The 23,200-nt window shown below is 53.9% G+C and overlaps 7 protein-coding genes across 7 annotated transcripts; 2 read left to right on the forward strand and 5 right to left on the reverse strand.

The window, feature by feature from the left end:
* Positions 1-33: 33 nt before the first annotated feature.
* On the reverse strand, positions 34-750 carry CCOS01_13619 (uncharacterized protein; the record flags this gene model as incomplete). Its single annotated transcript, XM_060461765.1, has 2 exons — positions 34-362; positions 450-750. The coding sequence occupies 2 exons, from the start codon at positions 748-750 to the stop codon at positions 34-36; spliced, it is 630 nt and encodes a 209-aa protein (XP_060307485.1).
* A 1,801-nt stretch (positions 751-2,551) lies between these two features.
* On the forward strand, positions 2,552-4,699 carry CCOS01_13620 (ELMO/CED-12 family protein; the record flags this gene model as incomplete). Its single annotated transcript, XM_060461766.1, has 1 exon — positions 2,552-4,699. One exon carries the CDS (start codon positions 2,552-2,554, stop codon positions 4,697-4,699), a length of 2,148 nt encoding a protein of 715 aa, XP_060307486.1.
* Positions 4,700-5,575: 876 nt separating this feature from the next.
* Positions 5,576-6,493, reverse strand: CCOS01_13621 (pirin; the record flags this gene model as incomplete). The annotated part of the gene is made up of 1 exon (XM_060461767.1): positions 5,576-6,493. One exon carries the CDS (start codon positions 6,491-6,493, stop codon positions 5,576-5,578), a length of 918 nt encoding a protein of 305 aa, XP_060307487.1.
* A 1,239-nt stretch (positions 6,494-7,732) lies between these two features.
* On the forward strand, positions 7,733-9,316 carry CCOS01_13622 (uncharacterized protein; the record flags this gene model as incomplete). Its single annotated transcript, XM_060461768.1, has 1 exon — positions 7,733-9,316. The coding sequence occupies one exon, from the start codon at positions 7,733-7,735 to the stop codon at positions 9,314-9,316; it is 1,584 nt and encodes a 527-aa protein (XP_060307488.1).
* An 807-nt stretch (positions 9,317-10,123) lies between these two features.
* On the reverse strand, positions 10,124-13,498 carry CCOS01_13623 (PX domain-containing protein; the record flags this gene model as incomplete). The annotated part of the gene is made up of 7 exons (XM_060461769.1): positions 10,124-10,768; positions 10,819-11,662; positions 11,716-12,076; positions 12,126-12,414; positions 12,479-12,787; positions 12,888-13,117; positions 13,186-13,498. Coding segments are annotated over 7 exons (2,991 nt in total), but the record flags the coding sequence as incomplete, so codon positions are not given.
* A 6,036-nt stretch (positions 13,499-19,534) lies between these two features.
* Positions 19,535-20,922, reverse strand: CCOS01_13624 (uncharacterized protein; the record flags this gene model as incomplete). Its single annotated transcript, XM_060461770.1, has 2 exons — positions 19,535-20,168; positions 20,240-20,922. The coding sequence occupies 2 exons, from the start codon at positions 20,920-20,922 to the stop codon at positions 19,535-19,537; spliced, it is 1,317 nt and encodes a 438-aa protein (XP_060307490.1).
* A 1,109-nt stretch (positions 20,923-22,031) lies between these two features.
* Positions 22,032-22,514, reverse strand: CCOS01_13625 (Cgr1 family protein; the record flags this gene model as incomplete). Its single annotated transcript, XM_060461771.1, has 3 exons — positions 22,032-22,172; positions 22,237-22,382; positions 22,448-22,514. 3 exons carry the CDS (start codon positions 22,512-22,514, stop codon positions 22,032-22,034), a joined length of 354 nt encoding a protein of 117 aa, XP_060307491.1.
* Between the last annotated feature and the right edge of the window lie 686 nt (positions 22,515-23,200).

The following is a 23,200-nucleotide window of genomic DNA, read 5'->3' on the forward strand; positions in this document are numbered from 1 at the left end:
CCCTGAACCGAATTACCATCCCTTTCTTGCTCTTTAGTACCGACGGCGCGTGGGTTCGGGGGTAGGCGAGCGAGACGGGCTCCTCTCGTCGCGGCCGCGGTCCTTGAGCCACTTCTTGGTGCTGAGGGTGAGGTCGCGGTCGAGGTCCTCGGAGGGGTTCTTGCGGTGGATGAAGTTGCAGAAGCCGCCGCGGACGCAGCCCTCGCCCGAGTTGAGGCGGCAGCAGGCCTCGCGGAAGTCGGTGACGGGGGAGAGCTCGCAGTATATGGGGCGGGCGGCGTACCACCGCGAGTTGAGGTCGTCGCAGGCCTTTTGGGCAGAGTCTTCGTATTTGAAGCGGGCGTAGACGTTTCCTATGAGGTCTGTGTGTCTTTGGTTAGTATACGATCATCTTCTTAAGACCACTAGAGAATGGGTGAGAGGGAAGGAAGAAGAGGACGACGACGCACGGTCATTGTTATTGTCGCACACCACGAGCTCCTCGAGCTCGCCGTACTTGCAGAGCTCGCACCAGATATCCTCGTAAAAGGCGTCAAAGTGGTTCTGCAGCTGGGACGGGTTCATGCGGTTCTTTGGGTCGTAGGCCGGGTTCTGGTAGAGGTTGGGCATGAGGATGGTCTGCGAGTAGCTGGGCTTGACGTGTTTTCTCGAGCAGCGGTCGCCGTGGCGGCAAGCGCCGATCTTGAAGTAGAAGGAGCAGTTGACCTTGTCGAGCTCCGTGCCGAAGATGGAGGCGAGGAAGTTGGCCATGGTTGCGGTTTAAGACTGTCGTCGCGCTGTGGGTTTCGAGTGTGCTTGTATCTGATATGTAACTCCCGCGTGGTGAAGTGATGGACGATGGTTCTAGATGCTTGATTGCTCGTTGGGAGGGAGAAATTCGATTGTCTCGTTTGGCGGCCGCGTTTTTTGATGGAGCTGCGGAAACGGGCTTGCTTGCGGCGCGACAAATGCGACGGGCCAGAGGTTGGAATTTCTAGCAGCCTCGCGCGCCACGACGATTAGTAATGTTGAGGCTGGAGCTCGGCCTGTGGCTAGAAACGTGTGGCTCGAGCAGTGGTGGGTTCTAGGCAGTTCTTGCTTATGGAACCCCGCTGATTGTGTTCAGGGACTGGAATAAACAGAGTACGTACCGGCGTTGCCAGCCGATGGTCTAGAACGTTTTGGGCGAATTGTGTGGTTTCTCGTTGTTTTACGATAGAATCCAAACATTCCCAGGTCAGCCTTACAACGGCTTTTTCTCATTCCAGGTCCAGACAATGATCCTCGGTTCTGGCACAATTCAATGTTCCCCTCATCTAAACAGGCCATAGAGGCTTGATACCAATCAAAACGCCTTGCTCGACCTCATTGCAATGCTGGCTTCGATAAGTTGCTTCTTGAGCTCCTCATCTGAAACACTGGGTTCTCCTCAACCCAATGATATCGGACTACTAGTTGAAAGACGCCAACAGAGGGATCATCATTTTGGTCTAATGCTATGGACCGGCTTTCAGATTCGTTTGTGCGTCTGCTAGACTAAATGATGTTCTGCCCACCGTAACTAAAGGTTCACTCATCCGATGATGATGACTTGTCGACAGAAGTCAAAATTCCGAGGTGTACAGTCTAACCTCAGGTCACGAGACCACACTTAGATGGAAAATCAACAAACCCGCGCGTCGCTGAACAATCTCAATAAGGTTCCTTCCGAGAGATGATGAAAATATTCACGGTCTCCGGTGGGAAGACATGGTGAAACCAGTCGTTGGACGCTATCTCACTTGCCGACCAGTCGCCGCAGTCCCGCCGTCCCAGTCACTCTCGGACTTGAAGCCAAGCAAACCCCCCCCCCCCCCCCAAAATCCACTAAAACATCCCCGAGAAGAGAGGTGGAGCAAAGAAGACCAAGCCGTGCAGCACCATTGGTGCAACACCGGCTGACTGTGGTGAAAGTGAACCCCAAAACGGCCCCAAATCAGTTGGAGGCTTGCTGGGATCCTCCCCGTTGTCGCTGCATCTGTGCTTTCCCACCTCCTGCAGGACATGCGCAAACTTCCCGCCCGTGCGCATCTAACGCGGACCAAAGTCAACACAACTGGTCTGTTGCTTCGACAGCCCTCGACGCACACTCTTCTCTCCCGTCCCGTCTCCTTCTCTCCCCTTTTTTAGTGTACGAATAATTACACCACCCTCACAATCCTTCCTTGACCCTTCTGTGTACACTATTTCCCCCTTGTCGACGGAGCATCCTAAAATTCTTTTTTTATACCCACGATCGACGCCATTCCCTCCGTCCACATTTGCGAGGGATCTACAGAGAAGCTTCTGCCCGTGTTCCATCTTGCTTGACACGGACCCTCTTCCGCCAATCCTCGAGATCTTCCGTCCGATACCCTTTGCCTTATATAACCCGACCCGAGCGCTTTCTCTCTCTCACAGCCGTGGGCCATGACTACGACGGACGCGACTCTGTACTCCAACTGCTGACGACCTTCTGTTCGACAATCGGTCACAGCACCGACGCTCTTCCTTCCCGCTCCGAACCTGTACATACCTTCTCGACGCCGCTACCATGGATCAGGCCGATATTCCCGCGCTTCTGTCGCGCCTCGCGAGCGACGAGGACGCCGCCAGGAAAATGGCCGTCTTCAAGCTGCAGTCTTCTATAAACGACCCTGCCTTTGCCGACGTTTTCATATCCTCGGGAGGCCTGGTCATTCTACGACGCCTGATTATGAGTGCGGGAGGAAACACGTTGGCGTACTCGTTGCAGAGTTTGACGCGCCTACTGGAAGTAGACATGGGCTGGGAGATATTTGAGGGATCGTCGTCAGGGGATCTCGTGGAGCGTATTGTCGAATTGATCGTTACGAACCCTCTTGTCAACATTTTGCGCGGTGCTATGTCGATCCTGGTCGCCCTCGTCGGCCACACACAGTCTTCTCGCCCGACGACCCCTCGCACGCCGGGATCTTTTGGTTTCAGAGCCCTGAAGCCCGCCGTCGCAGTCTACCCGCAGTTCTTTGAGCTCGTTATCGCCCAGCTCCAGTCCGCCGACCACGCGCTGTGCGCCAATGCCCTCATGCTCATCAATGCCATGATCCGCGACGCTGTATCCAGCGACACCAACATCACGAAGGCGAACAACCCTGCGATGGAAGAGTGGTCAAAATTCATCAAGCGCTTGCAGGATCTCGGTCTTATCAAGGCAGTGTACAACCTGATGCAGAGCTCGTCACTACAGGATCTTGCGCATCCTCTGCTTGAGTTCCAGTCCTTGACTAAGGTTCTCCTGAGAAAGTGGCGGGAGGTGAGGGTTGACCTTGAGCGGCCCGAGCACAGGCGGGGACTGAAGGGACTTCACCTTGCCAGCAACCCAGAGAAGCAAGTCAATGGCATTCACCGGTTGGACGAGGTCAATGAGCTTGGGAAGAAGGGAAGCCGGCGTCACAACCCTGAGAAATGGAGGAGACTGGGCTTCGAAACCGAGAGTCCTACACAGGAGTTTGAGGTCCCTGGTTTCTTGGGCATGATGGACCTGACAGACTACGTGCGCAAGAACGAGGACAGCTTCCAGAAGATGCTTCTGGAACAATCCACAAAAGCAAGGAACGAAAGGTGCCCGGTCGCTAGGGCAAGTCTCGCGGTAACGATGATCCTATACGACCATTTCGAGGTGGAGAAGTCGGACGTTGAGGACATTAAGGGTTACCAAGGCTTGGACGGTATTAAAAACAACGAAAAGCTATTCCGTCCGCTCCTCCTCCAGTGGTCGCGACTCCACACGGCCGGCCTGCAAGCTTTCTTCCGCGTATGGAAGTCCACCGCTGCGGAGCACCTGGATTTCGAAAAGGTGGCAGAGCTGGTCCGAATTCTCATCGAGCAAGTTGTCGGCCAGGCAAGCCGGACCAAGGACGTGTTGGAGGTCGAGGAGGAGCTGCTTGAGTACGACTGCACCAGACTACGAGAGCTTCAAATGGAGCTTTTGGAACTGTCGTTTGAGGATCAGTGGGGTCAGCATTTGTATCAAGTCCGTGAGGAGTTGAGGCAAGAGGCACTTCAGTTTGTGAAGGAGCAGCGGATCCGATGTCTGCTCCAGGGATCTTGGTTCTCCAAGCCGCTACCGCGGCGAGACACCAACCCTAGAGACGAGAACCTCAAGCGCCGTTTGTATACGCCGCGCCCTTGGCGGTTCGCTAAGCTCTCACACAATCGCCGGTACCTACACTACGCCGACTTCGAGGCACAAACAGCACAGGATCCGGGCCTTGACATTTTGACGGAAAAGGTCGATCTCAGCACCATCAGCTCAGTCGTGTCCAATGTGTCAGCCTCCAATGAGGAAAGCCGCAGCGCGACTAGTAGTTCGACGCTCAAGAACAACGTGACAGTCAAATCGACAACCAAGATCACCATCTTCAGCTACGCCAATCCCGCGGAAGCTGCCAACGGCGGCGATGCCAAGGAGCAGGCTATCCTGACTCTCAACCCGGTCTCGCACAGCCTGGCGTCGGAGTGGCTTGACGGTCTGTTGATGCTGCTCAACCAAGCCCCCATCACAGCCGAGACGAACAAGCTTGTGAACCTCGTGAGCGACTTTGGGCTCAAGATTAGGCTTCTCAATGTGAGAATCGAGGCTGCGTATACCGGGCCGCCACCAGGCGCCGGAGTGATACCTAGCAGGGACGGCCTCGACGAAGACTACTTCTACGACGTGTGAGAGATTTCGTATGACCGGGACGGTGAGGGCTCAGGTCATGGAATGGGGAGCGGTCCGAAATCGCTGTTTTTTTCCCTTTGTGATGCTGGTTTTTTCTTTGGTGGCTTACATATACCCGCGTTTTCCTCTTGCTCTATACCGGCCAGAGATGTAACGAAATGGAGCCAAGACAGGGAAAAAAAAACTCTTGATCAGTTGTTCTCTCTGGCTTGGCCGCCTACAATGAAGCATAGCGAGCGGTCCAGTGGCGTCGTTAGGTAATCATGGGAAGGAAAGGCTTGGATTTGGCAGGCGACGATTTTTCTTACAGTGGCGAGAATGCTACTATATATGGTGGACAGGTCTTTGGTGGGTTTGTGTAGCTGTGCTGGCAGGGCTTCTTTTCTTGTTCTCTCTCTTCATGTATGCTCATGCCTCTCGAGAGCTAGGTCTTGAAGACTTGCTCGAGTATATTCCAGACGTCAATACTACAACTCATGAACATATTCTCGTTGGGACAGGTGAAGGGAAGACCAAGTGTTTGAGTGCGCGTGATGTCTTCGGCTGCTGGGTTTTCACGATTCGTTGGACTTACACGCTTCTCCTGGCTTGAGATTGCGTACTGTTCCTTTTCAGCAATGTTGTAAGTCGGTACGATATTGTCAGATGGTCGTGCTAGTGGTGGTTCTCTTGCCCACGGTTCCGCGCGACTATAGGTCGAGATGGAAGTCCCAATTACCCGATCTTCTCTGGTGCCGACTTTCTCTACAACGTGAATTCCTTGTGCCATTGCTTTATAACTCCGCAAGGCAAGGAGTGATCAGGGAGCGAGCTCAACAGGCAAGTTCAAACCAGTTCTGTATTATCTCAAAGCTTGTGACCCGTACTCCTATCCATCTACGACCTCGCCAGCCTTTTCGAGGACCGGCTTTCCCACCCCGCCGCCCTCTCGAACCCATTCTTGTGGAAATAAAAGTCCTCGAGCGCTTGCCGGGACTCTTGGCTGCTGGTCACCACAAACGGACCATGCTGCACAACAGGCTGGTCCAGGGGTTCACCCGCAATCAGAAGAATCCGCGCGCCAACAGTCGCCGTGTCCGGAACTCGCATCTGCACCGCGTCTCCCTCCAACCCAAACACGACAGCTTGGAACTGCTGTGCCTCCATCCGGTCGTCCTCGGTGGAGGAGCTGATCTGCGCAGATCCTTCGACGACGTACGCCATCGCGTTCCAGCCCTTAGGGACTTGCTGGGCTATCTCGCCGCCCGGTTGGATTTGAATATCAAGGTACCATATCGGCGTATATGTTAGGTCCCTCACGCTATCGACACCTCCAGATACGCCCGAGATGACTTTCACAGAAACCCTCCCGTCGTCTAGTTTCGCGAGCGGGATTTCCGCAGCCTTGAGATCACGGTACCGCGGCTCGCACATCTTCAAGTGCCGCGGCAAATCCACCCACAACTGCAATCCCGCTCCACTACTCCCGTCCTCGGACGGGATCGGCTGCTCGGAGTGCATGATCCCCCTGCCGGCCGTCATGAACTGCAGGTCGCCGGCGTGCAAGATCCCCTTGTGGCCCGCAAAGTCCTCGTGCTCGACGGATCCCTTGAGGATGTAGGAGACGGTCTCCTGGCCCCGGTGGGGGTGGTCCGGGAAGCCTTCGCCGGTGGCGCCGTCCAGGTGGTCGAGCATGAGGAAGGGCGAAAAGGCGCGGAGGTGGTTGCTTCCGATGGAACGGCGGACGCGGGCGCCTGCGCCTTCGGGTTGCTCGGGGGCGGTGAAGATTGTGTGGACTGTTCGGAGGGTTGACATGATGTAAGAGTTGACTGTTGCTGGATTTTCGTCCGGGCTTCGGTGTTGTAGGTGTTGAAGTTCTATCAGAAAAGGGGAAGGTTTTCAAAACACACGGCTGTAGTGTCAGTCGATGGAATGAATCATTCATGGAATCGTTCAGCTTGAGTCTTGTCCGAAAGGCGAATGATACTTGTATGCGAGCTTCTCACGATCATGGCCAAAGTCGTGTAAGTGCCCTTCTAAGCCAGTGTCAATACAGTAGCACTTAGCTTATAAATACTATCCACCTCACCTAACGCTTACGAATGCTTACAATATGCTTTTCCAATGCCATATTTCTTCATTAGAGGAGCGGATCAAGCAGCTATGAAGGAGCTTTGTCGCATATGATAAAAGAGTCTACAAGACGGACGAATTTGGACAGCGGACATTTGAAGATTGCCGGAGGTGGTCCCGCGCGGGATCTCCAGGCTAATGTGCAATAGTGGAGCACGGCGGCAAGATCACTATCTAGAAACTGGGGTTTGAGGATCCCAGCCGCGCGGGACGGTCCTTAAAGAACTCCTCATCCGTGGGCTAGCAGTGAGTACAGATATAAGTGCGTGCTATTTTTTTTAATTCCTGATCATCTTGGGTAGTGCTGTGAGTCTTTCTCAATAATAAGTTTGAGGTTGGCTGGTTGTTAGAGGGTTGGGGGCCTTGACTTCGGGCGTTTGGCTGGCGGCGCGCAGTCAATGTAGTCAAGATTAATATCGCTGCATCTGATTCGAAATGCTAAATCACCAGAGGTGTCACCAGACTCAAGTTCCTAGACCTATCTTGCGGACAGGGATTTCAGAGTATTCGTAGGGCTGGGGAAGCTTCTATCCTATCCACCACCCCCGGAGGCCCCAGACAATGGCCCCCAATATCCACCCCTGCTCTGTTGGCTTTCCAGCCCCTCAATATCGGAGCTTCAGCCGCGGGGCAGTTTCCCAAACCAAACCTCAACCCCCCTCGAGATATACGAAATATCGATTACCTGCAACTCGAGACTCCGAACGCTTCAGCCGTTGTGAGCTGGAAAACCATACACAACAACACCACACCTGGATTCGACTTTGAAAGTTTTTAATCAGGATCAGAGACAAAGTAAACAAAAAAAGGGTTCAATGTCCAAAGTATGACATCACCCTCCCGCACCTACCGCCCTTGAAACCAAAGCTTCCCCGACAACCGCGGACCAACGTTCTTTCTCCCCCCCTCCGGACAACGCACATGGTCCGCCGCCTCCCGTGGACGCATCCACACCTTAAAGTCGGCCACGCCGTCGAAAGCAAAACTCAACCGAAATCCAGGAAGCGGGCTACGTCTACGGCCATCGCTACCGCTACCACCCCCATCATCGATACCGGAACCCGCGATATCAGCAGTTACTTCACAGCTACGAGGAAAATGAGCTACCGGACCCCGCGCCGCGGCGGCGGCCGACGGCTAATGTATAATAGCGGCGGCGGCAGCAGCAGAACGACGACTCCCTATACACCCAATCGCGGCGGCGGCAGGACATATTCCCCCTCGCCCCCTCCTTCGCAAAAGAAGCGTCTCGACGGGCTCTTCCTCGAAGGAAACTGGTACTGCAACTGCCAGCCGCGAAACACGGCCAAATTCCTACAAGTCAGCAAGAACACGGCCAACAAGGGTCGGTGGTTCTACACGTGCGAGAAGCGGCGCGGCGGCTGCAACTTCTTTCTATGGGCCGAGGACGCGGAGAACAGGGCCGAGGGGGCGACCATGACGTTGCCGCCCATGCCGCAGGATGGTGCTGCTGCTGCTGCTGCTGCTGCAACGCCTCGTCGGGCGACTAGCCAGACTCCAGGTAGTTTCACGCCGGGTACGGCTTCCACTATCAAACCCTCTGCGATGAGAGCGGCGGCGGCGGCTTCTTCAACGGCAACGATGGAACCGCCGTCGTCGCCTACGGCGCAGAGAAGCGCCGCCAAGCAAAAGTTCATGGATACCTACTTCAAGAACAGACCCGTCCAGGTACCCGCGGAAGAAGAGCCAAACGATCTCATGGTCACGGACGAAGAAGCCGAGCTCCACGCGACACCCGCGCAGAGAAAGAGGAAGAGAGTCCTCTTCGACTTTGACTCTGACGACGACGACGGAGAAGAAGCACAGGGGCAGGGGCGAGGAGGAGCCGGGACCGACGACTACGGTCTTGACGACGACGTCTCCTCGGACGAGGAGAGGGCCATGACCGAGGCCATGGAACGCAGCGCCAAGAAGCTTCGCATCGAGGATGGTGGTGTTGGTGGTGGTGGTGGCGGCGGTGCGCCTTCCACGCCCGCTGCGCAGCGTACGGTGCATGGCGGTGCGCTGCCTACGCCGCAGACAGTCAGCCGAACCCTCTTCCCCGACGCGAAACGCCGCAAGGTCGGCGAGGACGTCGTCGGGGAGATCTCCCCAGGCAATGTCTCCTTTTCGACGAGCACCTCGTCAGCGACACTCGGACGCTCAACAGCAGGAGCGGGAACTATGCCCCCTTCCTCCTCGCCGCCAACCTCGACCCCACAAGAAGAGCAGCTCGATCCAACAGAGGAAGTCATGGCCCTGCTCTACCAGGGTCAAAACGGCGTGGACGTCGCCGCCGTCAGAGCCGTGCTGGGCCGGTTCGCGATGAAGGCCAAGGGGCTGGCGCGGGGCCGGGACACGGTGCGGACGGCGCTCAAGGCCAAGGACGAGAAGATTGCGGAGTTGCAGGAACGGGTTGCGAATCTGGAGGCGCGGGCGAGGACGCAGAGAGAGCAGATTGCGGACTTCAAGGCTGGCATGATGGATTTGTATTCGAAGCATTGAGGGTGTCTCTCCGCTTTTCTCGGACAACGTCCCCCCTTGCTTTGGAGTGCGTTTGGTGTTTCGTTATTGTCTGGATTAAGGCGGTCTAGGAGGGAAGGGAGAGAGGCTTCGGATGGAGACTCGGGTATGGAGAGCTATCTAACCCGTGAGGTGGGCTAGTGATCCATTCTCCCAAGGTTGGACGAAGATGGGCTATGATGGAGTCTGGAATTGAGGATACCCCCCGCTCGCACGCCCTTCTGTTATGGTTTACTGGTAGTAAGTAGATAGCAACTATGGAGAAGATGATTTCTCATTCTCAGTCCACCTTCTTTCCGTTTGAAAACCCCTTTTCTGTGATGAGGGTGTACTCCCATCGAGATTGGCACCGTCACATGAATCGGCTTTCGGTCGTTATAGAACATACTATAGTCCTCCTTGTTTGAGTACATGATTTCCCTCGAGAATGCTAGCTAAATGAAGTTATATGTACTGACGTTATTGCTCCCGCATATGCTGAAGTACCATCAACTCTAGTCTCGCCTCTCCCAAGTATCGAACGAATCGCAGAGAAAGAAACGCAGAGTTCTGGCAAACCTTGGGAAAATCGAAGAATAATGTCACAAAACTCAATGAAATGTATAAATCTCGTCAACTGATTCAAAGTAATTCAGGTATTGTAGACGCGAAAAACCATTAAACGCCAGGGTTTATGCGGCTTGATGCCCTCAAATGTGCCAAACCCATGAAACCTGTCCCAGCCGACCCAACCACCCATGTATGTGAACCCAAGTTACGAGCCAGGGGATATCATGCTTTCTCAAAAGCTTACTGAGCAAGAACCTCGCGCAACATGACAAGGAAATTATCCTTGAGCTTGTGAACCTCGGACACGGGCGGCTTGGCCGGCTCGCCGGCGCTCCGACGGAGTCTATCGCGTCTCTTGGCCCGGCGGCGGCGCTCGGCCTCGATAGGGTCGAGCTCATCCTCCTCCTCCGCCTCGTCTTCCTCATCCCCGTCCTCGTCGTCATACGCCATGTCCTCCAAGTCCATCTGGTCGAGGCCAAAGTCGGAAGAAGAGAAACCAGTGGGTACCAAATCGGGACCTCCGTTTCCTTCGGCCGCCATCTTTTGTCTCGTCTTGTCGTGATGCCACTTCTTCCTGGCTTCTTGCCATGCAATGAGTTGGTTAACCTCATCGATGACCTTGGCCTTATCGATGGCACCGGAGCTAACACCTCCCTCGAAGAGCGCATTGACATTCAAGGTGCCGTTTTTGGGACCCTTCCTCAAGAACTCCAAAATGTCCTCAATCCAGCCCATCAGCTGGTCAAACAAACCGTTGTCGTGTGTGTGGACCTCGTGCACAAACTTGTAGAAGTTGTGCTCATGTCTCTGGCAGAGATCAATGAAGGCCTGGACGGTCTGGTTCGGGTCCGCCGATGCGTCCTGCTCTTGGCATTTCTCAACAACCTACATTGCATGTTAGTGCTGTTACAGTAGTTTTTCACGAGACTGCCTACCTGAATCATGTCGTCAATGAACACAGCAAAGTCCGTGACACTGCTGTAAACGTTTGCCGACTTGTAGACCCGAACAAGGGGTTCGTAGAAGATGCTGAAGAGATCTCTGAAAAGCTGAAGTGTGACCGGCTGCTCCACCAACTGCAACATCATGGCCTTGTCATGCTGTCTTGTGCAAAGCTTCAGGTACTGCTTGAGGTACGAGAACAGCTGAGCACCCTGCTTCAACTCCTCGTCAATGTTCTCAACAGCGTTGTTGAAAGCGACGTAGGCGTTGTAGAGTCGGCCAATCTGTTCCGAGGTGAGACCAGGCTCAAGGTAATCCGAGCGGAGGATCACGACAATCAAGTCAATGTCTTCAGCAGTCGCTTCTTCCCTAATTGCGAGTTTGATGTGCTCCTCGGCTTCGGTATACATCTTCAGCTTGCCAGTAAAGGCCGCATCGCCGATCTTAGCGCCGAGCGTGTCGATAGACTTTTGGAAGCTCTTGATGCCGTCATTGAGGGTCAATGAGAAGATGCGCTGAAGAAGAGATCGGGTGCCGAAAGGTTGCGCCAGGAACACGTCCAAGACACCGGACATGACAGCAGCCGGGTTCGCAATTCTGATAACGTTCTTGATGACGGTGTAAGGAATGAGCGAGTGGATCCTCTTGGCTTGAGCGAAAAGCTCGGGAGAATTGTCTTCTGCAAGGAACAGGTGGTAAATCGTAGCTGCGACCTCTATCCGGAGCCACTCGGCGAACTTCCGGTACTGAATGCTCAGATCCTGGATGGTCTCCTTCTCCTTGATCTCTTTGAACAGTGACGTAAGACCGTTGCGCTCGACAATCTCTTGACGGAATCTAAACGCTGTTAGTACTTGGTAGTGGGGAGTACAGAGTGCAGGATTACGCACTCCTCCATGTAGATGTCGAGCTCGGCAGCGCGTTTCCTTGCCACCTCGTAAAACTTCTTTTGCTCTTCCACACGCATCGCATCGACTGCCTTTCTCCGTTCAATATCGTCGATATCGGCATCCGTCGGCGTGATCTGGTCCCTGGTGAGGAATTCCTCCATAGCCTTTGTTTGCGCAATCTGGGGGTTCGAGAGCAGTGTGCGAACGAAAGCTCTGAGAGAGACACGCTGGCTTTCACGCCACAGCGTCACTTGTTCGTTCTTCTTTCCTCCGAGGAATGGCAGGGGGCTCTTGGGCCTGCTGTCTGTTGACACTCGAGGCGAGTTGCGACCTGAAGTAGTAGAGCTAGCACGTTTGTGTCCTACACTGATTAGCATCCACAGCACCGTACGGGGATGAGAAATACTCACCTAGCACCGACAACTTGGAGTGGGTGTCCTTTTCGTGAGGAGTAAGACCAGTCATCATGGTCGAAACAGATGACACCGAGGAGGCCGAAGAATCCGGACTTCCACCTCCCGTCAGAGAAGAGAACAGACCCGTAGTCGTCGTATCCGACTTGTTCTTCTTCGGCAGAGTGGGCAGAACCTTGCCCGGCAATTCGAGGCGTAGTCTCTTATGTAACCTGGCGAAATCGCTATATCTTCTACCGATGAAGAACTCGAGCTCGCCCTTTCGGTGAATGCGCATAATGAACTCCTGAAATCGGAGTTAGCTTCTGCATTGCTCGCCCAGCAATGACAACTCGGGAGAGCCAGCTTACGGCATGATTGTGAGATCTAATAGTCTTCCTCTCCGACGTGATTCGAACGGCAGCGATGTTCACATCCCAGCCATTGATGTAGTTGCCTTCCGGCAAGGCATGCATGACGCCCGTGTCAATGGCATTGCTGTCGACGACCTCGATCTCGGAAAAGCGTATCCTCTCCTCAAAGCCGGACGAAGTCTTGCAACCAGACACCATCATCAGCTCAACGAGCTTTTGACATTTGATAGCCAGCTTGCGCCGCTTGGTCTCTTCGAGTCTGTCTTCGGAGGATGAAATATTCTTCGTCGCAAAAGATTCTAGGAACTGTAGTTGGGGGTGGTGGAACGAGTCAGCGGAGCTAGTCCGGAGGAAGCGAGGGCGGTTTGTAATGGCGCGGGGGAAGCCTCTTGTCTTTTGCACTTACTACTTGGAGCTTGTCTTGCCAAAACTCCTTCTCTCTGGCCTTGTCGAGGAAAGGGAAATCGCGAACATGGTGTACAAAGATGTAGCGGAGGATGGGGAGCTCCGAGTCGAGGGGGGATACCTCTCCAACGTCGGATTTGAAGGGGGCGCCAAATCGCTTGAGAGCCGTGGGGGAGTTGAGCTCCGAGATTTCGTACTTGACTTGCTCAGAAACGAGCTCGCGCTTGAGGTCTGGCGGGGTGGAATGTTAGCACCTTCTCCTCTTTCTTGGATCATGTCGAAAATGACGGGCGGCTTACAATGCTCTTGCTTTCCTGTCAGGGACTGGCCCGGCGGGGGAATAGACATGTTGCTCTTTGAACGAAGGGGAAGCTCCCTGGTGACCGGGGCTTGGGCTGGGTCTACAGCAGCGCCATTCTGCGGTTGTTCTTGGGATGTCGAAGCCATCAGCGTCGTTTCTCTTTTCTTTCGAGTTGTTTGAACCGTTCTCGTGGGCTGACAAAAGTCTCTCAGAATGCCCTCGTTTTTCTTCGGTGCCAAGATCGTGGGAGAGAGGAGAGAAAGGTGGTTGCGAATTTGCGGAAGGAAGTAAGGGTCGAGAGAAGGTGGACAAGCTGACTGGCGTCAGAGCAACAGCTGGGGACCCGCGACGTAATAATCAATTTACGGACGGTACAGCGGTACTGGGGGGTGACTGGGTACTTGGGGGCTGGGCACGAGCCGGGTCTCAATAGTGTGTAGTGCGCGCGGCAGATCCCAATGGTTAGGTTGTGGTCGCAGGGCGGGCAGGGAGCGGGCCCAGATCGCAGTGGGGGCGCAGGCGGCGGTAGGCTGTAGGGTCGCTGTACGTAACGCGCGTATGGCGGGGTAGTTACAGGCGCTGCCCACTATGGTGCTGCGGTGAAGTGCACCTAGCTCTGGCAGCAACAGTGAATGAGGTGAGGTGGAGGGAGGAGGTACTTGGTTTGGTAGTGCGAAGGTACCTTGGCCAAAAGTCAGTGCTGTCAGGTGCTCGTCGCGGGGCCCTGTAGGTTGGGTTCAAGCAAGTGGGGGGGAGCCCGGCTGGAGCCTTATTTTAGTCCCGGTTCCCAAACCGCCTAACCTTTTTTCCTCACTCGTTACCCTCGCCGTCTTTGGTGTCTATCATCAATCGTAAGGAATCCAGAGCCCTCCTTTTCTTGGTGTTGCCTCAGATGCTCCCCCTCCCGGATGTTGAGACCTAGCTAGCTCTTATTAATAACTAGAAGCTGGGTGGCATCAAGATAACTTATGATGGGAGCTCGGCAGGTTACGTAGCGCCCAAGAGGTTGGATGAGACGAGACAGAATGAGCTTAGAGCTCGGTGAAGCTAAGCAAAAGATGTGATTGGGCGTTGGAAGGGGGAGCGCGTAGGTGTGTGCTGTGCGTCAGGTCAGCTGTGCGAGAGGCGAAGAGGGCTGGGCTGGATGGACGGATGGGAGGTGAGGGGGAGGGGATAGATCGGGATGTTTTTTCATTTCTTTCTCACGTCGCGAGTCGCCTCGAAAAAGGCTCAAGCCCGGCCGGGACGGACGTTGGATATCCTTAGCACGGAGAGACGGCACGCAAGCGTCGTTTGGCGGGGTGAGAAAACACAGCAAAACTTGACAAAAGCAGATAAAACGAGGCAGGGGTCGTTTCTAAAAAAGCAAGGAACATCTTCCGTAACACGCGGAAGTACCCCAAAAAAAACCAACAGTCCCCAATCCTCTCTTCCAGTACCTACACTGAGTGCAGTACTTGTACGCCCAACCTTGGTGTAAACTCTGTGTGAACAGACAGACAGACAGACAGACAGACTCCAAAGTTCAGGGTCCTCCTGTTGCGGCTTGCGGGTGCCTGACAGCGATGCGAAGCGAAGTTTGGAGACGCGAGAATAGTTGGAGGTGCGAATAAGAACCAACGAAGAAGAGAAGAAGCTCACAGACAGGGCAGGGATCCGTTCCATGTTGCTGTCACTGCGCAACACCTCGCACCTCAACTTGAGGTGGACGAAGAAGCCAAGCCTTTCCGCTCCCGCATGCCTCTTTAGTCACCGCTGGCGCTGGGTGGAAGTCCGGGATGGATAGGGAACTGCCCGGCCCCGCCCACCTGACTACTAATGTGTGTACTTTGCATGTAGGTTGCCCGTAATCCCCGACGGTATTCTTCGTTGACGCTGACGATGACTTGCTGCTGCGCCTGGCTGTGTGCCATCGAATTGTTCCCAATTGTTTCTCTCTCCAAGGGCTCAAACAGCCCAGCCACACCGCAGGAGGCCAAGCCCCCCAACCGCAATACCTTATAACCTCAAAGACTCACGACTCGAGCGTCGAGACACACCCGAATGGCGCCGAGAATCGTGGCGGTGACTATGACCTGTCTCCCCATATTGTCGAAAATTGGCCATGGGATGCATGACGTCGTGGGGCAGCACACCTGCATGCTGTGCAAGTACCTTCTCAACTTCTCATCCACCCCAGCGATGCGGAGCCGAGTGCCGAGACCAGACACAAGAGACACCACACAATACTAGTAGAGATGCTAGACACGGACGCAACGCCCACTGAGCTTCTTGACCAGGCTGCCCAGCCGCTGTTTCCTCGACACGCCTCACACACTTCAGCCACAACCGCTTCTTCAACTTCCCTGGTTGACTACACCTCAACTCTGGGCAACACAACGCGTCCAGTCTTGGCCGTGCTTCGCTTGCCATTTCCTTGTTCAAACCGTTTTCACGATTCACAGAGGCAATGCGCCGGACCCGCAGAGCAAGCAAGTAAGAAGTACAGAGTATAGTCATCAGGTTGCAGAAGGCGACTGGGCATGACTTGCAGAAGTTGCACATCGCAGCACATCATTCGTTGAAACGAATCGAACAAGTCATGAGCAAAAAAAGACTCCCTTGGTTGACCCCACCAAAAAAAAACATTATGTTATCAACTCACAACTCAGTCATCAGCCGCGAAGCTGTGCAAAAGAGCCAAGGCCGTAGACGCGCAATCATTGTCGCCATCAGCTCTTCCTTGGGTGCTTGGCTCCGGACGAGACCGAATCGCCTTATGGGGCAATCGACGTCTAGCGCCGCCCACTTCCTCACTGACGTATCCGCTCTCAGAAGCACACCTCATTCTTTCGTGAGATTCTACGGCCCTTTTTTTGGATGACTTTGTTCCCATCTATCCCCGCCGTATCCACTCTCGCAAAGACATCACAGAACAATTGCTTTTCCCATTGATCAACAAACATTCCAAGGCTGATTTCAGGCTCAGAGTCTCCAGAACGTGGTTCGGTTCGCCAAAACATGGGGGGAGTTAGTTGTGTTTCCCAATCTGTTCCCCCAACCGCGCCAAACTCTTTTGGCGCCGTAATACGACGGAAGCATGGAATTCATTAGACGGGCTTCTGGAACCCGCGGCCTGCGGACACCCGCCCGGACGATCTACCTTTAGTGCGACGTTCAAAAAGTAAGGTAAGTAAGATAGTGCCAAATGTCCAAAATCAGCCTGCGTGTTATACGCTGTCGCGCTCCGAGGAAATCGGAACGGCTAGAACAGCCCAGATAGGGAAGTATCAAGAGAGAGACAGAGGCAGGAATGACCCCGATCCCACACGCACCACCCAATCCTTGCGCCTACCCGGCTACGGTGCCGGAAGCCCAGGAGTTGAAGGACGCTGTAGGTAAGACGCACGGGGTGTGGGTCACCGCGCCCCCGTCGGGATTCGGAGCCGGCGCCCATTCGGTGATCGTCCAGGGCCCTAAACAACATGCATAATATCTCATTTAAGGAAGCACCTCGGCATGCCCGATTGCGTACCTGGTACGGAGTACTCGTAGGGCTGCCCGCGGACGGGATGTCACATCGCTTCGGGACATCGCCGGCTCTGCTGTCTTTTCGCAACTACCGACCTGGTTCACGGCAGGACTGTTTTCCCACGATTTGATAGTTTGTATGACTGATGACTGTTTTGCCAATTTGTGAGCTCTGTAGACTTTTTGTCGAACGCGTTTTCCATTTCCAGAGATGAAAGGGGGGAAAAAATCATGAGTTTGATGACGACAATAGAGACTGTTTCCGATTGTCGTAAGAGGTCTCATGTCGTACTCGCTTGGAGCATCAGGGCACGCGGGTGGTACAGTGTAGTCAAGAGCTCGCCGATACGTATGAAGAAAGGTCAGGCCGATCGAGGGCCAGATGCGAGCAGAAGGGTGACACCAAGGGATGTTCGAGTTGGACGTAGGTCACTGGTTTAGCGAGAAACCCGGTACATCGTCGCCGAACTCCACCGCATACCATCTTAAGCAGCCTATGTGGAGATTTCTCGGGATAGAATGCGGTCGAGCTCTCGTTGTGAAATTGTGAGCATACGATACTGGCTAAAGTATTTATGAGGGGCAAATCCCTAAGCTACATCGTCAATATTCTTGCAAGTGATGGATTAACGTAAACTCTGACCATGTGTCCGATTAAACGTCAGCCTGTCACACAATTTCAGAAGACGAGTTGCTTTATCGATCGTGGGGAAATGATCACGTATCAAAAGCTGCTCCTCAGTCGGCTGTGTGTCTCATTCGATATTGATTGCTTCGTATCTGCCAGAGAGCTGTTGGGGACAATCTATTCTAAGAGTGTATCCGTCTGTTATTATCAATAGAAAGCTGCCTCGAGTATTATCTCAAGCCCGTATGGAAGCTGATATAGAACTAATGTGGTAAGACATCAAGTCAAAAAATCATTGGAGTGAAAAGAAAAAGAACAAAAAGCGGTGCAAGCTAGAATCGAACTCAGACCTCACAAAAACAAAATCATCCGGGGGTCGACTCCCTTTGTGTGTTCTTGCAAGTGATCAGTCGCAACTACTGCGCCAGGAGGCTCCTCATCCGATGGTGACAGGTGAAGCAAATAATTTTGCCAAAAGCTACCCATATTCAGTGACTGTATGGCTCCTTCCCGACGAGGTCGTTGACCCTCTTCACCGCCTTGTATTTCCTCCGAAGGTTTACCCCTTTTTTGTCAAGTCTGGGAGTCACAAACGTGCGGTCTTCCCGGGAACCTCATTCCGATCACGTCCAAGAACTTACAGACGTTAAGTCCTACTTTGCTAATTCACCTACCCACTACGATCTCTGACTGCCGCATACTCTTTATTCCTACATCATTATAGTACTTGCTTTACATCATACTATAGCAGCTTGAAGCTATAGAAAAGGCGTTGGCGAAGTTGGATCCTAAGCAAGTCAGTATCAAAGCCATCGCAATCTCTCACCGTAATATACAGGGGCAGTATACATGTCCAGTATTAGGTAGAGATAAAAACCAATGATTGAGCTTCAAAAAGGATCTACCAAGGCTGGTCTATCGCATGTCCATGAAAACAAGGGGAAGCCTGCCTCAATCAGGAAACAGAATGGACTAGTCTGAGTACAGGGCATCAGCCCCCCATGTCAAACAAAGAGCTATGCCCTTCGATTCTGCTTCATGAGGGGATTCTCTTCGTCTTCGATACCGGTCTCGACTACATCGTACAACGCCACACCAGACAACACGGTGATAGCTAGGTATACAAGTTTTGTGCTAGAGAAGGTGGCTAAAGGCGGAAGTTTGCTACGAGCGCTCTTCGCTCCTGCCTTTTCGGTATTCCATTGCCCCGATGGCAGAATAACGTTCCCCCACGTCAGAGCTCCTTGAAACACAAATGGAAAACTGACGAGCCATCATTGGGAACTAGGATGGTTCGATAAGTGTGGGCAGTATCCAGCACTGCGCGGAACCAACTGCGCGTGATCCATGGCCATATCCATGGCCATGACGAAAGAGGATGGTGTAATACGAGGAGGTAAATCAAACCTATATTCTACGCGGTGCTTTCTACAGGTCAAGGCATAGAACCCTATTCAGTAGTCTAGCTAAGACCGAGAAGAGATATTAAGAATCAGAATGCACCGCGAGCAAATATCTACACCGAGATTGCAAACAAAAGAGGCAAGACCATAGGCCCAATGGCTCTCTCGTCGTGTTTCATCGCTACGCGTCTAATCTCATTCTACGTGATAATCTCATGCCGACAAGCTCGGATGACTTCCAAAGTGGGGGCAAGTGCCAGTACACTACGATACATAGAGCAGAGAGTCCCAAGCAAGATAGAAACCTAGTAATATACAGAGTCCGGCCGATTTCCTAGAATACGCCTGAATGCAAGGCCCTTGGACAATACGACAAGGCTTGATGCCGACTGAGCATTATCGCCGTATCGTACCTGAGGATGCCACACGAGGTTGAGAAGAAGGTGTGGGTTGTGGACATCTGCGACTATTGCCATGATGAAGCTTGAGGTATAAACCCCCTGGTAAAGCCTCTATATATCACGAAGATCGCGGGTGTGGGTAGTCAGACCCACGTGAAGCTCTCTCGATGAAAGTGGTGAGCAGAAGCTTTGGCAATGAAATAGGGGTAAGTTAGGTAGAATTGCGAACTGAATGGCTTTGAGAGTCGAAACGAGTCACAATCTTGCAAACGAAAAAGAAGCTATATTGTAATGAAACAATCTAATAATGCCTTTGTTGTGTGGGTATCATATTAATATGCAGTAACCGCAATGCCAAATGCCTTTTCAAACACAGTATATCACAAGTCGATCCTTCGAAGCTCCTCAAAGCTCGTCAAACACCCTCAACCGATCCTCTTCCTCCTCCCGCCCCCGTCTATCCTCCCACAAAGGCGACAACTTGAGCGCTCCCCCAGCCCCATCCACGCTCCGATTCGCCCCTTTCTCAAGCCCCTTCAACGCCCTCCCAGCAGCGCCCTCGGGATCCGTCGGCCCGCCGAGGTACTGCGCGCCCACAAACAGCAGAATCAGCACCGCAAACACCACCGACGTGACGATCCACACGGCCCGCAGCCTCTTGCGCGTCTTCTCCTGCCACTCCCGGTCCGCCCTCTCCCACCCCTCGATCCGCCGCCTTACGAGGTCGACGCGACCACTCAAGCCCTCGATCCTCGTCCGCCCGGACTCGATGCGGCCCTGGAGCGTCTTGATGCGCGACTCCTGCTCGCCGAACTGCCCGAAAGTGTCGAGCTGGCCCGCCACGTCCCGCGCCATCTCGTCGGCCTCGGAGACGAACTCGCCCGTCATCTGCCGCGAGGCCTCCGTCAGCTCGCGGATCGCCGAGATTGTGTTTTGCAGCATGCTCTTCTTTTCGAGGACCGAGTAGTACGTCTCGTCTAGTCGTCGGGTTGTCGCTGTTGAGAATCCGCTTAGCTCGACGAGCGAGTTCTTCAAGCCGCTATACGTAGAAACACCGACATGTCAGTCCCAAGCTTCTTCAAAGAAAGACAATCACGGAAGAGAACGTACGCAACCCTATTCGCCGTCCGACCTTTCTCCTCCACCAGTGCAGCCTCATTATTCACCTTCCTCAGCTTCCTCGAAGGCGGCGTAACAGCAGCCGGGTTCTCTCCACCCCCAATCATCGGCCCAACAAGCGCGCTCGTCCTCCGACTTGAGTCCGGACTCCTGCTAGGCGTCACATACTCCGACCTCGTCATGTCGAACGAGCTTCGCCCACCCAATCCACCAGCACCAGCAGCGCCGGGCGCTCTCTCATCCAAGAGCAGAAGCCTGTCCCTATCTTTCCGGCTCTGCGCGTTCAGGTGCAGCGCGTGCTGCGTCGGGTGGTGGTGGTGACTGTGCCGGTGCCGATGCATCCTCAGCGGCGGCGAGAACTCGGTGATGGAGCGCGTGATCTGGTGCCGCGGTCGTCGCGCGGGGAGTAGGGCGGCAGCGGCGGCGGTGGCCGTCGAGGTTGTGGCAGCAGTGGTAGGAGGGGCAGCAGTGACGGGCGCCGAGATCGGGACCGAAGCTATCTTATCGTTGTTTCTGGTCTTGCTCTTGCTTCTGCTGTGGCTGTGGTGTACGGATAGGTGCTGTTGTTGACCGTGGTTTTGGGAAAAGTTGGCGATAGCGGCTGCCGTCATCAACGTCGAGGCCGATGCCGACGGCAGCTCAAAGCCGTGAGCACTGTCGCCGTTGGCAGACATGGTTTCACCCTGTGCTTTTTCGTCCTTTTCCCACCACCCCCTTTCAAAGAAACTGGACGATAGAGAGAGGCGCTCCAGCTGCGGCTCCGCCGCGCTCAAGCAAAGCCGCACACGCCAGCGAGTACCTATGCTTGTTGCCCAGTGCCGCCCGCTGAAAGAGCGCTGAAAAAAAGAAGACCCTCCCCGAGCCAGACGATTTCTTTGGTTGGGACGGCCTATCCGTAGTTTAGACTTTTCTGACCTATGCCTGGAACGGTCAATGCTTTGGGCTTTTGGGGGGCAAAAGAGATGCGCTGGGTTTGTGTGTGTGGCTGTTTCCTTACAGAAGGGAGGTCGCAGTGTGGAAGATCGGGAAAAAAGGTGGAGGTGGAGTGTGCACGGAGATTTCCAGAATCCCCAGTGAAAGCTGGTCGTTTGGTGCTGCCTTTCTGCACACCTCTCTGTGTATGGGCCAATGACGCACTTTCACATGCGCCTCTCGGGGTCCTTCCCCGTTGTCATGAAACGTCGTCTGAACGAAACCACCGGCACTTTCCTTGGTGGACTTGCAAACTGCTGGTCCAGAACCCCCCTTCCCAAAAATGAGGATCAAGTCATACGCTTATTGTTTCTATGTAACTATGAATCGCGGCCCACGTTTGGCTGGGCTTCCATTGCCGCCATCTGGCCCTTTGATCCGATTTCACCGAGCGAAAAAAGCTCGGATGAGTAGCCTCATTGGGCTTTCTTCGTAGTACACATCGTAGATCATCGCAGATGGGATCAGCAGTTCCATCCCTCCTCTGTTCCGTCCCGCCGGCTCCGGATCCGCCTCCCTGTCGCCTGTCGCCCGCTCTGTGGGTTTGCTCCTTGTTGTAGCCTTGGTATCTCCACGGGGGTATCGCTTGACGATATAGCGTTCGGCCTCGCATAGCCCCGTGTGTGTCGAGTCGTTTGTCGACTGAGCTGTGCAAAATACGGGCGCGTTAGGCCCGACTCTTTTCCTCCACCACCGGAGTCTGTTTCGGAATTTGTCACGGGGGGAACGGCGCTACTCCTGACTTTTGTCGGCGCCGAGATTCGATCGTAGTGCCCTTTCCAATAGCAACTCTGCCCGTGTGCAGTCAAGCTCATGAATTGATGAGCTTGTTTCGCTTCTCCTTCCTTTTGAGTCTTTCCACACGCTTCTTGTGCATCTTCTCAGCCATCTTCTCGTATCGCTCCTTCTCTTCCTTGGCGGCTCTTCTGTCCTTGATAGCCTGGACTTTTTGCTGTAATTGTTGTCAGCCGAGTAGCCCGAGAGAGGAAAACAAGCATAGGGAAGCATCATCATACCTTGCGCTCTGCCTCCTTCTCGTCTTTCATCTCCTTCTCCTTGGCCTTCATCGCCGCCATTGCGACGCGCTCCTTGGCGCGCTTCTCGTAGGAAGTCAGGCCTGACGTCGGCCTAAATGCCTTCTTCGTCTCGTGCCATTGCTTGCCTAAAGGGAGAAAAAGTTAGCTTCAAGCTGTCGGATGAGCCCAAGAATGGGGCAGATGAATGTACCATTCTTTCGCATGCCAAGCGGCTTGTCGACAGCGGCAGTAGCAGCTTGGGGCTCCGCAGCAGACATGATGACAGGTGTTGAAGAATTGCAGACTTCAAAGGCTGAGGAACGTTAATTTACGTAGTCGAGATTTCAATGTGCAGCGGGCGGCATTCAAGGTCCCTCACGCCGAACAGAAAATTTCTTGCAAAGCGAGGGAATGCGGCGGGCGGGGCGCAAGGCTCTGCCGTTCAACCAGTTAAGATGTACGCTGTCACTTGTGGCGGTGCGAGTACCCAGAAAATAAGCTACCGTGCATGTGGCTGAGGAAAGGGTGCCAAGATGCTTCTCAGGGTCCTTGCTCCGCTCAGAAGCCAGATGTACATGATAATGGCGCCGCTTCGTGACAGAAGCAACATTGATACGACCCTCGAGGTTGGGAGTAGTGGGAAACCAAGAAAGAAACCGACAAGGAGTACGATCTCCATGACTTAGATGACGATGCTCAACTGGTTTCGCGATATACTTTGGATCTATTGCCTAAAGCTGACTCGCTACGTTGTTGTGCTTGCGAGAAGCCTGCCAAACGAGTCTCGTCATCAATAACCCGATGTACCTATCCGCCGTTTGAAATGACGTCCGAAGCCTGAGTCCTTTTTTTTTCTCTTGTGTTATTCTCTTTGCGCCGCCGTCTAACGGCTGTGGCTCATGGCTGGGCCTGGCTTTGAGACATCATATCGATTGGTGCCTCAAGGAAAACGAACTTCGGCCGG

This window comes from Colletotrichum costaricense (assembly GCF_030867565.1).
Source record: "Colletotrichum costaricense strain IMI 309622 chromosome Unknown Scaffold_18.1, whole genome shotgun sequence".
Taxonomy (NCBI): Eukaryota; Fungi; Ascomycota; class Sordariomycetes; order Glomerellales; family Glomerellaceae; genus Colletotrichum; species Colletotrichum costaricense.